At 41.6% G+C, this 12,699-nt stretch overlaps 1 protein-coding gene across 1 annotated transcript in view; it reads right to left on the bottom strand.

Moving 5' to 3' along the window:
- Adam32 (ADAM metallopeptidase domain 32) overlaps positions 1 to 12,699 on the bottom strand; it is a 94,714-nt gene that overhangs the window by 51,965 nt on the left and 30,050 nt on the right. The window contains exons 10-12 of the mRNA XM_021219503.1: positions 3,634 to 3,715; positions 2,521 to 2,657; positions 128 to 305 (exon numbers count right to left, since the gene is read on the bottom strand). Of these exons, the coding sequence (XP_021075162.1) occupies positions 128 to 305; positions 2,521 to 2,657; positions 3,634 to 3,715 (397 nt within the window). The remainder of the gene's footprint in view (positions 1 to 127; positions 306 to 2,520; positions 2,658 to 3,633; positions 3,716 to 12,699) is intronic.

The raw sequence follows: 12,699 nt of genomic DNA on the forward strand, positions 1-12,699 counted from the left end.
GAAGAAGAAGAAGAAGAAGAAGAAGAAGAAGAAGAAGAAGAAGAAGAAGAAGAAGAAGAAGAAGAAGAAGAAGAAGAAGAAGAAGAAGAAGAAGATTGTTACAAGTTTCCCGAGATGGCACACTTACTGCTTCAGAGCCACAGTCACAAATTTCATCGCCCTCCACCTTGCCATTTCCACAGACCGCTGCTGCACTCCTTTGCATCTGTGGCTTATTCTGCAGACATTTGGTACCTTCGTTCGATTTAAAATGTTCAAAGTCATTCAAACTGCAATTGCTAAATGACTTCACACCTGTATATTGCCTAAAACGGAATTCATATACTGTCGTTAGCAGTATATATCTCAAAGCATAACTCCATAGTATATGTTAGCTTTGTGATATTGATTGGTGATAGTAAATACTCCTAGTAAGTGCTCATTGCTCGTAATCATTCTTGGGGAGGTCATGTGATTTTATTTACCACAATACATTTGGTTACTTAAAATAAATTAAGTACAAATCAAATGAAATCAGGAGTGGAACCTGTTGGAGTCCTGGAACCCATCCAGAAAAGACTGTCTGTGTTTTAAGTGCTTACAGTAAAAACAATAATAAAAAGAGTTCTCAAATAACCCAATATTGTATCTCAATGTTCTAGAAAAATAAGAAGCCAAACCCAAATACACTAGACAGCAAGAAGGAATAAAGATCAGAAAAGAATTTAAACAAGCAGAAACTAAAATAATACTAAATTAAAATAAAAATAATAGAAAGTAATGAAACAGACAACTGGTTCTTTGAAAATATTAACAAGATTGGCAAACTTTGATCCATACTAACAAAATGAAATAGAAAAGGCAAGTTAACAAAGTTAGAGACTAAAAGAGAATTATGGAGACAGATTCCAATAAAACCAGAAAATCCTTACAGAAAATTTAGAAGAAATAGATAAATTTCTAAATGTGCATGATCTACCAAAATTAAAACCCAAAGATTTAATAATTTATAGAAACCTCTAACAGACAATGAGAATAATCAAGTCTCCCCATAAACAAAATCCCAGAACCAAATATACTCCCTGCTAAATTCTCAATACTAAGATTTCAAACGGTTCCATAAAATAAAGAAGGAACATTTCCATACTCATTCTATAAAACCAACCTTCACCCCAGACCAAACCCGGATAACAATACAATAATAGGCAGAGCAATTTCTCTGATAAACAGAGATGCAAAATTTCCCAAAATACTTGAAAACAGAATTCAAGAACATAATCAGAAGATAATGGGTCACAATTAAGTTGGTTTAATCTCAGTGATGTGAGATTGATTCAACATAAGCAGGTCGATAAATATGAAGTACCCTAAAAATAGAACTGTGGGCAGAAATCACATGATCATTTCAATAAATGCAGAACATCTTTATGATAAGCATCTTGAAGAAATTAGGAACAGTTGGAACAGACCTCAACATAATAAAGACTATGTATGACAAACCTATGTCCAACATACTTCTAAATGGGAAAATACTGAGACCTTTTCTTGCCAAATCTGGAACAAGTGTTCCCACTTTTTCTGCTTTTACTCAATATAATGTCTGACGTCTTAGCTAGAACAACAAGAAAGAAGAAATAACGGGATGCGGTGGCACATGACTTTAATCATTCAACTCCAGAGGCAGAAGCAGGCAGATCTCTGTGAGTTAGAATTAGCTTGGTCTACATAGTGAGTTCTAGGTCAGCCAGTGCCACATAGTGAGACCCTGACTCAAAAACAAAAAGAGAAAGAGGGGACTAGAGGGGTGGCTCAGGAGCGAAGAGAACATGAGGGCCCGAGTTAGGTTCCCCGAGCCCATATCAGAAATTTTACAGCTGTGTGTGATTCACATCCATGGAGATCCAAGTTCTCTGGCCTCCAGCCTCCACAGGTATACACACGCAGGCAGACATACAAAATACACACACACACACACACACACACACACACACACATACACACACACACACACACACACACACANATANACACACACACACACACACACACACACATCCATCATTTAAAATAAACTATTTTTAAAAGAAAAGAGAAAAATAAAAAGGAACAAAAGTAGGAAAGGAATACACCCACTGAAAGCATCAACCTATCCTCTTCTACAGATGGTAACAGTCTGCAGGTAAATGACCCCATGGACCCCAGCAGAAAACATTTAGAATGGGTAAGTTCAAGAAAATTACAGGACTCAAAGAAAACTGTATCTCTCTGGCGCTCCTTATACTTAACCTGTGCTATAAGCAAACCTACGTTTAATACAAAGTAACCATAACTGACAAAGGAAGAACTTACATTGCCCTGGGACACACAGGAACCATAACTGGCAAAGGAAGAACTTACATTGCCCTGGGACACACAGGAACCATAACTGGCAAAGGAAAAACTTACATCACCCTGGGACACACAGTAACCATAACTGACAAAGGAAGAACTTACATCGCCCTGGGATACACAGTAACCATAACTGGCAAAGGAAGAACTTACATAGCCCTGGGATTCATGATGCAGATGGATTCAGAGCAGTGGCATTTCTCAGGCTCGTCATACGATATCCCCAGACTGAGCCCCAGCATCTGGGTGAGAATCACTGAAAAGGCCTCCAAGGTCATTTCCTTGGGATACTATCAAAAGAGGAGACAAAGGTGAATGATAAAAGTACTTTTCCAAATTGGAACTTTTTTTTTTAATGTTGTATCAAACACTCCATAATCGTGAACATGATTCCTTGGATGACTGAAAACCTGGCCTTCCTCTTGGGAAAGGTACTGAGAGAGAAGCATCCAGGCAATGGCAGGCTCTGCTCATTTCTTATTTTCCAATTCTATTCTCTTCCATTGCTTCTTAGTTACAAAGGGATTGTGTCTTAATATAAATACTTACGTATAATCTACATACATCCTTCCACTTTCCCAATCTTCAAGACTATCAAAGCTTTCTAAAAGTTAAATGGTCCAGGGCTGGTGAGATGGCTCAGCAGGTAAGAACACTGACTGCTTCTCCGAAGGTCCTGAGTTCAAATCCCAGCAACCACATGGTGGCTCACAAACACCTGTAACGAGATCTGACACCATCTCTGGAGCGTCTGAAGACAGCTACAGAGTGTGTGTGTGTGTGTGTGTGTGTGTGTGTGTGTGTGTGTGTGTATAATAAACTATACAAAATAATATATATGTATATATATATATTATATATACATATATGTGTATGTGTATACAATATATTATATATAGTAAACCTTTGGGTCAAAACATGCAGGGACTGAACGAGCTGGGCTGAGCAAGTGGGACTGACCAGAGCGAGCAGAGATCTTAAAAATTCCAATCCAAGCAACCACATGAAGGCTCACAACCATCTATATAGCTACAGTGTACATAAAATAAATAAATCTTTTTTTAAAAAAGTTAAATGCTCCATAAGAAGCACCCACCCACTTTGACTGTGTCTCCGTGCTGATATTTCCCCTATGTCCTCTGTCACCTACTCAGTCCTGGGTTCTCATTCAGGCCTGGCCAACAGACTTTGTAACCACTGTACCTCCTCCATTATCTCAGTCACTAGATTTCCCATCCTTTTTAAAGGTGGAGTATGTACACGTACCATCGTGATTCCTGCAGAGTAGTGGGCAGTACACATCTTCCCAGGATACGTTGCTCCCATGTAATTTGGGTACTCGTTATAACTAAATGCAGAAACGCATGTTTGTAATTAATCCTAGTGAACAGCCTAGCTGTGGGTAATCTTGAAAAACTAAGACTCTGATACAGAAAAATCCTACTCTGAAGTAAGTGGAGGCCCCGAGGTTAAATATGCATGTCCCCAGTTGTTTGGAATGTGGACGATTCTCAGCTAAACTGTGCTAAAATGATCTTAAGCTACAAAACACATGAATCACTCCTGTCTCCTTTGTCCTTGCAGGTTACCCACACCACCAAAAATTGCTGTATGAATATGTGTCACTTTCTCATAGACAATGTGACAGTCTCTTCAGAGAAATGACGTTTTGTTTCTCAGCCTGCTGTTATCACTCAGCTTTGGGAAAGAAGGGTGACTCACAAGAACACTGTCCTCTGGGACTTAAGTGACCCCACTCTCCGGGTCGCACAGAAGTTCATGCATGGCTTGACATCAAGGTGTCTGCGGGGGACGTGCTTAGAGAATTTGAATCCACCAAAAAAAAAAAAAAAAAAAAGGCAGGAAACTGAAGTGGGTGGGGTGGAGGATCAGCAGCTATTCTGCTGAAGTGGTAAAGTACCTAAGTCTAAGCACCAGAAAGCAATGAGGGTATGGCAGAGTTCTTGCAGAATACAGACACACTAGTGACTTCCTACAAGCTAAGAGCAAAGCAAATATCCTCTCACCTCCCCAGTCAAGATCAGCTGTGAACCAGGAAGGGCTTTGTTTAACAGGTCATGCATTCAGTCCAGCACGAAAACAAAACATAACAAACAGCAGCAAACATCCTGGCTTAGGACATGAGATAGAAACTGGGCAGGAGGCTTAAGGGAGCGATGCAAGAATGTGCACACATGGGTGGGTGTGGGGCCAGAGGTCAACCCTCAGCAGCTGGCCATCTTTTTGTTTGTTTGTTGTTGTTGTTTTGAGACAAAGACTCACTGGGACCTGGGTGCTGGGCTCAAACCCAGGTCCTCGGGCGGGTGTGCATAGCAAGCCCTTTATTCATGCTGTGTGACAATTTTAAAAGGCTAGGCTCCCCTGCCAAGAGTGGGCAGAAGATACAGTCAGAGCCAGGAAGTTCAAAGGATTCTTAAATTGCATACTCCTGAGGCATATATGTTAAGTCAAACTATCAAAAGTTCGAGACGAGAGAGAGAGAGAGAGAGAGAGAGAGAGACAGAGACAGAGACAGAGACAGAGACAGAGACAGAGACAGAGACAGAGAGAAGGGGTTTTTAAAGGCAGAAGAAAATGTCAGTTTACACATAAAGGAATCTATCACAACAATGCTGAGCTTCTCGTCGGAAATATTACAAGCAGGTTGAGAACAAGTTATCAAGGAAAATAAATTCCCAACCAATAATGCAGTACCCCCAAACCTAACCATGGGAAATGAAGCCCAAGACTTCCTGAGACAAGCAGAGACGGGCAATTCATCATGCCCGACTCACGGGACATGAGATGCTCAAGGGTGCCCAGCCCTGGAGGCGGCCGACAATGCCAAAGACCACCACAAAACATACAAGTACCAAACTCACAGGGTAGCAGACAGGGACTGACCCCACCCCTGCCCGTCTCCACACTCACAGGCTCATCTCCAATCTAGAAGCTTCTACACTGGCCCAACCTGAGGCAGGCTAGAATCTCTTGTCAAAGAGGGTGAGACCAAGGAAACAAGTTTGCACGTCCAGTGTGTGAACCAAAGTAGGTTTTTGTTTGTTTGTTTGTTGTTTTTGGTTCTTTGGTTTTTTGTTTTGTTTGGTTTTTTTTCTGGTTTGCTTATTTGCTATATATTTTTGGATGTGTAATTTACAAGACTTTATCAAATCCTTTAGGGCTGCCTTTTAAGGCTGTTGTTGGTTTGCTTGGAGACAGGGTTTTATGTAGTCCGGGCTGGCTCTGGACTCTCTCTATAGCCAAGGATGATCCTATGATCCGGAACTTCCAATACCCCTGCTGTCCCTGTCTCTCAAGTACTGAGAATATGGGTGCACAGCACCCTATTGGTTTATGTAGTGTTGAAGATTGCCGGCCTTAGGGATGCTAAGTGCGTGCACCACAACTCGGCTGCATCCCACTTCTGAACATTCATCAGAAACAAAGAATCCTACCTGAGTAGCATCACTGAGCTTTATCTCGTGTTTCCCGCGGTTCTTTGATGGTTTCAGTATCTTAGTTAGAACCACTATTGCTGTGATGAAGTACCATGACCAAAAAAAGCAAGCTGGGGAGGAAAGGGTTTATTTGGCTTACACTTCCACATCGTTGAAGGAAGACAGTGCAGGAACTCAAGCAGGGCAAGAACCTGGAAGCAGGAGCCATGAAGGGGTGCTGCTTACCGGCTTGCTCTTCAAGGCTTGTTCAGCCTGCTTTCCCAGGACCAACTGCCAGCCCATGGGTGGCACCCCCCACAAGGTCCTGGAGCCTCCTATACCACTTCTTAAGAAAACGCCTACGGGCTGGTGAGATGGCTCAGCAGGTAAGAAAGAGTACTCGACTGCTCTTCCAAAGGTCCTAAGTTCAAATCCCAGCAACCACATGGTGGCTCACAACCATCCGTAAGGAGATCTGTCTCCCTCTTCTGGAGTGTCTGAAGACAGCTACAGTGTACTTACATATAATAAATCTTTTAAAAAAGAAAAGAAAAAGAAAAAGAAAACGCCTACAGGTTCTGTCTTAAAGCCAGATCTTATGGGGGAGCATTTTTTTCTATTGAGGTTCCCTCCCCTCAGATAACTACAGCTTGTTTTGAGCAAACATAAAAGTAGCCAGCACATTTCACTATTATACTTAAGTCCTTTTAAGAGACTATTTTTAACTACATGGATGGGTATGTGAGGTTGGAGATGCCCTCATGAGTGCAGGAGCCACCCACCACACGCAGGTGCTGGCAATGGAACCCAATCATCATCGAGAAAACGGTTAAGTCCCCTTAACAGCTGAGTCACTTCTGCAGCACTACATTGAAATCGCTGATGTGACCTGAGTTTGTTTTCTATGTGGTACAATAGAACAAGCTCATTCAGTCACTGTGGATATGGATACCCAGTTTTCTGAGTACCATTTATAAAAGAGAATGTCTTCCTCGCGGTACAGGTTTTCTCAACTTTGTCAACAGTCGGGTTGTTGCAGACACGTGGCTTCTAATTTTCTGTTGGGCCCTAGTCTAGTTTTGGTGTTAGAATAATGCTGGCCTCGGGATGAGTTTAGAAACGTTGCTTCCTCTTTCCGCTCTAAAAGGGTTGTCCCTACATCCATCAGCGTTTCCTCCATTCTAATATGGAAACTTGTTACTACAAAACTTCCTGCAACCACTATTTTATCTACAGTTCACATTCGTTACATTTTTGTATGTTTCTGCATCTTATCCGAGTATATACAGCGAGTTCAGGTACCTATGGAAGCCAGAAGAGGGCACTGGATTCCAATAACTGGAGAGTCACAGCTGTAAACAACATAAGTGCTGAAAGCCACAAACTTAGCTCCTCTGCAGGAACACTATGTGCTACAAACCCTGAGTCATCGCTCGTCTCCTACAAATATTAATATGAGTTTTATGAATTGTTTGTCTCTGAATAATTTCTAATTTTTAATATGTTCTCTGAGTCATGTGTTACTTAAACGTGTATATTTGCATCCCAAATATTAGAAGAAATTTAAAAATAATCTCTTATCGCTTTTATACTAATTCTGTGGTTAAAGAATATGTATTTTTATTAGATATTTCCTTTATTTACATTCCAAATGTCATCCCCTTTCCTGGTTTCCCCTCTGAAAACCCCCTATCCCCTCCCCTCTTCCCCTGCTCACCAACCCATCCACTCCTGCTTCCTAGCCCTGGCAGTCCCCTATACTGGGGCATAGAACCTTCCATAGGACCAAGGGCCACTCCTCCCATTGATGACTGCTACATATGCAGCTGAATCCATGAGTCCCTCCATGTGTATTCTTTGGTTGGTGATTTAGTCCCTAGGAGCTCTGGGGGTACTGGTTAGTTCATTTAGTTGTTCCTCCTATGGGGCTGCAAACCCCTTCAGCTCCTTGGGTACTTTCTCTAGCTCCTTCATTGGGGGCCTTGTGCTCAGTCCAATATATGGCTATGAGCATCCACTTCTGTATTTGTCAGGCACTGACAGATCCTCTCAGAAGACAGCTATATCAGGCTCCTGTCAGCAAGCTCTTGTTGGCATCCACAATAATGTCTGGTTTTGGTGGTTGTTTATGGGATGGATCCCCAGGTGGGGCAGTCTCTGGATAGTCATTCCTTTAGCCTCTGCTCCAAACTTTGTCTCTGTAACTCCTTCCATGGGTATTTTGTTCCTCCTTCTAAGAAGGATCGAAGAATCCACACTTTGGTCTTCCTACTTCTTGAGTTTCATGTGGTTTGTGAATTGTGTCTTGGGCATTCTGAGCTTCTGGGCTAATCTCCACTTAACAGTGAGTGCATATCATGTGTGTTCTTTTATGATTGGGTTACCTCAGTCAGGATGATATCCTCCAGATTCATCCATTTGCCTAAGAATTTCATAAATTCATTGTTTTTAATAGCTGAGTACTACTCCATTGTGTAAATGTAACACATTTTCTGTATCCATTCCTCTGTTGAGGGACATCTGGGTTCTTTCCAGCTTCTGGCTATTATAAATAAGGCTGCTATGAACATAGTGGAGCATGTGTCCTTATTACATGTTGGAACAAAAAGAATATATATTAATAATGAGATATTTTTTCAGTGTTTGGATATTAGTTATATCCAAAATGTTCACTATGCACATGTATTTTCCTCAAATTTGTGTAATGTTATGTCAATGTCAATTAGTTCATTAGTGAACAGTCATGTTTGAAATATAAACTTTAACTTAGTTTTCTCTTCTTTCTTGTGAGTTTTAGCTCTGCGTTTTTAAGGTTCTGAAATTAGTGTCATAATGCCCAAGCATACAAGATGTTCACCTTTCATTATTATTTGACATGGGCCTTAGTAAAATTCCTTTCTCTAGGGTCTTCACCTGGTAGCATAGCTGGCCCAGCTCCTTATGACTAAAGCACACGATTTTCATCATTTTCCTTTCTCTAAAACTATGTTTTATACACATGGACCTCAACGAGCTCTTACTTTTTCAACATGATGCTTCATGAGGTGGCTTACATTAGATGCTCCCCATAAGACACAGGCATTCAAATACTGGATGTCCTTATTTGGTAACTGGGGATTAGGACTAGAAGGTGTGACCTTGCCAAAAATGCATGTTTCTGGGGTGCCAGGAGCTTTGAGGTTTCAATAGGCTCATTCCGTTCCCAGAGTTCCCTCTGCCTCCTGCTCGAAGTTTGAGATATAAGCTCTCTACTATTCCTATCTCCATGCCTTCCCTTCGCCATCATAGACTCTAACCCTCTAGAACCATAAGTCCAATAAAATATTTATAAGTTGCCTTGGTCATGGTGTTTTATCACAGCAAGAGAAAAGTGACTGATATACTACAGTTTCTGTCTTCAAATTCTTCTATTTAAACCAAATATGTTTAATGTGACTAATAGTAGTGACTTAAATCTGCTGTCTGATTCTATTTCACATTGGGATGGAGGACATCATTATGGCCCTATCTTATTGCTTTTGCATTGCCTTATCTATTATCTTCTTTTCTACAGTGGCTTTGACTCTTGTATTATGCATCTTTAAAACATCTTTAACATAGCATCTTTAACCACTGTCTTTTCCTGCTTCTCAGGTACAGTACCACAGAAGTCAAGAGCCCACTGGGTAGTAAATAGATCCTTTCCTTATATCAGCTGACACCGTTTAAGACTGGGACTTCTTGGTCTCCTATGTAGCACTTCATTTGCTCTCTATGTCATAGGCACAAAACCACAGGGCAGTGCCATGACTCTCAGTCCTGCCCAACAGTAAGGGTAAGACTACTTTTCATGGGCAATCACCTAGGGATTAATAAACAGCATCCTATTACTCCCCAGAAAAATGGTGTCAACAGAGTCCTAGTCAGAAAAAACATCTGCCCCTGCCCCAAAGCAGTAATCAACAGCTTCAGTGGAGACAAAGGAGGAAGCAATGCCAATACACTAAGTGCAGACCAAAAAAGCCCTGGGCATACAGCCACACCTAGAAAGGAGATGTCCACAATGGACAAACATTCAGAAAGAATAAGGAGGCAGCCTGCTCAGAGCTGCTGGAAGGGCAGGCATCAACAACTCAGGTCAGACAGACAGGAAGAAACACAAGTTTTTCTAAGTATATCATCATATATTAACAAGTTTTGAGAGTTTTCAAGGAACCATAGTCCTGTCTAATGCCCAGAACAAAGCACCTCAGTGTACAGGCCCTCAAATAATTTAAAGCAGCTCTCTTAAGGGAATCCCCTAAAATCCCAAAAACAAGTCAGTATTTTGCCAGAGATTCTTTACTGAGACATTTCCTAAAACCAAATGAAAATCCTTGAAATTACAGATTACAACAAATCAAAGCACAAGAGAATAGATCCATTGCAGAACAAGTCAAATAGAAGAAATAAAGTCAGAACCATTCTATTTTAAGGAGAACAAGCAAAGAGCAACGAAAAAAACTTAGGAAAAAGTTCTTCAAACAAAAAGAAACGTTCTCAATACCCGGCTATTTTAAAAACGCATTGAAGAGAACAAAAGGAAAAGAATGAAGGAAACTTAGGGGAATTTTGGACGTCATTGAAAGTATAAGTATGATGAGTAATGGGACTCAAGGGGCCTTGAGAATGCCAATGGGGTAAAGCTTATTCAAAGAGGTAGTGATTTAAAAAAAAAAAATCTGGGGGCTGGTGAGATGGCTCAGCGGTTAAGAGCACCCGACTGCTCTTCCAAAGGTGCAGAGTTCAAATCCCAGCAACCACATAGTGGCTCACAACCATCCTTAACGAGATCTGACTCCCTCTTCTGGGGTGTCTGAAGACAGCTACAGTGTACTTACATATAATAAATAAAAAAAAAATCCAAACTGAGTCCACAAAAATCTAAGTACACTACAACCAGTTCTTACCTAAGATACAAATCAATGACTTCTAAAGAGTGAAGAGTAAGAGATGCTTCTCAAGTAGAAGCCTTACAAGCTAATACAGGGTGACATCACAGATCCACAGGGCTGGAGGTGAAAGCTGTGAATCAAAAATACTATACCTGGCAAAGTTATGCTGTAGAGATAAGGAGTAAAGACGCCCCTGGGCACACAAAAGCTGGAGGAGTTTAGTAACAACAAGCATGTCCTTTAAGAAATGCTATAGGCAATGTCTCAAGATAAACGAGGAAGAGGCTAAGTGAATAAGAAGGAAACATCAACATATATAGAACTCAGAGACAAGAATATGCATCCAGGGGAAAAAAGGGGGAGCTGGGGTCAGGTTCAGGTATGGGAAGAGATGGGAGAGAATTCCAGAAAGCCAGAAGACTGAATAGAAATAGGTAGCAATGGGAGGTGGGGAACGGGGGGGGAACACTAGAAAGTCCCAGATGCCAGGGATGGGAGAGGTTCTCAGGACCCAATGGGGATGATACTAGCTGAAACACCTAACAGAGGGTAGATAGAACCTGAAGAGACCACTCCCACAGGATAGGTGTGGCCCTAAGACGAGGGGAGGAGCCATCCACCCATCTCTAATATTTTAACCCAGAACTGTTCTTGTCTAAAGGAAATTCGGGGACAAAAAAAAAAAATGGAGCAGAGACCAAAGGAAAGGCCATCCAGAAACTGCCCCACCTTGGGATCTATGCCATCTGTAGACACTATTGCTGATGCCAAGAACTGCTTGTAGACAGGAGCCCAGTAGGGCTGTCCTCTGAGAGGCTCTGTCAGCACCTAATTAAGACAGATGCAGACACTCACAGCCAACCATCGGACTGAGCCTGGGGACCACAATGGAAGAGATAGGGAAGGACTGAAGGAACTGAAGGGGATTCCGACCTCATAGACAAAACAACAATATCAACTAACTGGACCCCTCACAGTTCCCAGGGACTAAACTACCAACCAGAGTACACAGGGCTGATCCATGGCCCGCACTACATATGTAGCAGAGGATTGCCTTATCTGGCTAGCATCAGTGAAAGGGGAGGCACTCCCATTGGTCCTGTGGAGGCTTGTTGCCCCCAGCAAAGGGGGATGCTAGAGGGATAAGGTAGGATTTGGGGATGGGGAGTACTCTCTTAGAGGCAAAGGAGAGGGGTAGAGGTGGGGACTTGCAGAGGGGAGAGTGGGAAGGGGGACAACATTTGAAATGTAAATAATCAATTAAAAAAAAAAAAGAGTAAGCATCCAGTTAATTCATGCTACCACAGACACAGGACTTCGACTTGTCACACACAGCTTGAAGAGGATAATATACCAAGAGCTAGACGGCAGGGGAAGAGTAAAGGGGAATTAAAGGTTAGAAATGAGGGGAGAAATAGTACAAGTGCCAAGGAGTTTTCACTATTTTTCTGTTAGTCTTCTACTTTTTCCTTGATGCTAAATACCCACTATTTCAAAACTGCTTGATATAATCCATGAATGTTAAAGGCTTTATTTATGGTAGCCACAAAGCAAAAATGTTTAACATACAAACTGGAAAGGTAAGCAAGGAATCACAGCATGTGATCAGAGGAAAAGTGCTTACCCACGAAGTTACGCTTTATTCTCTGGCAAATGCCTTAAATGTAAATGGCTTAAATTCTCAAAATTAAGTCAGTGATTGACTGGATTTAAATACAACACTCAACTTTACGGTACTCGCTCCACCTCTAGGACTAGACTGAAAACAAAGGAGCACTTGCTGTAAGGCATTCCATGAAAATGGAAGAAAAGGGCAGGGTAGTCACTGACACATAAAATAAAATTTAAAAATCTCCAATCAGTGGCCTAGCACAGCAGATGCTGGCAAGGTTGTGGAGAAATAGGAACACTCCTCCATTGCTGGTGGGATTGCAAGCTTGTACAACCACTCTGGAAATCAGTCTGGCAGTTCCTCAGAAAAT

This window comes from Mus pahari, chromosome 19 (assembly GCF_900095145.1).
Source record: "Mus pahari chromosome 19, PAHARI_EIJ_v1.1, whole genome shotgun sequence".
NCBI classification, from domain to species: Eukaryota; Metazoa; Chordata; class Mammalia; order Rodentia; family Muridae; genus Mus; species Mus pahari.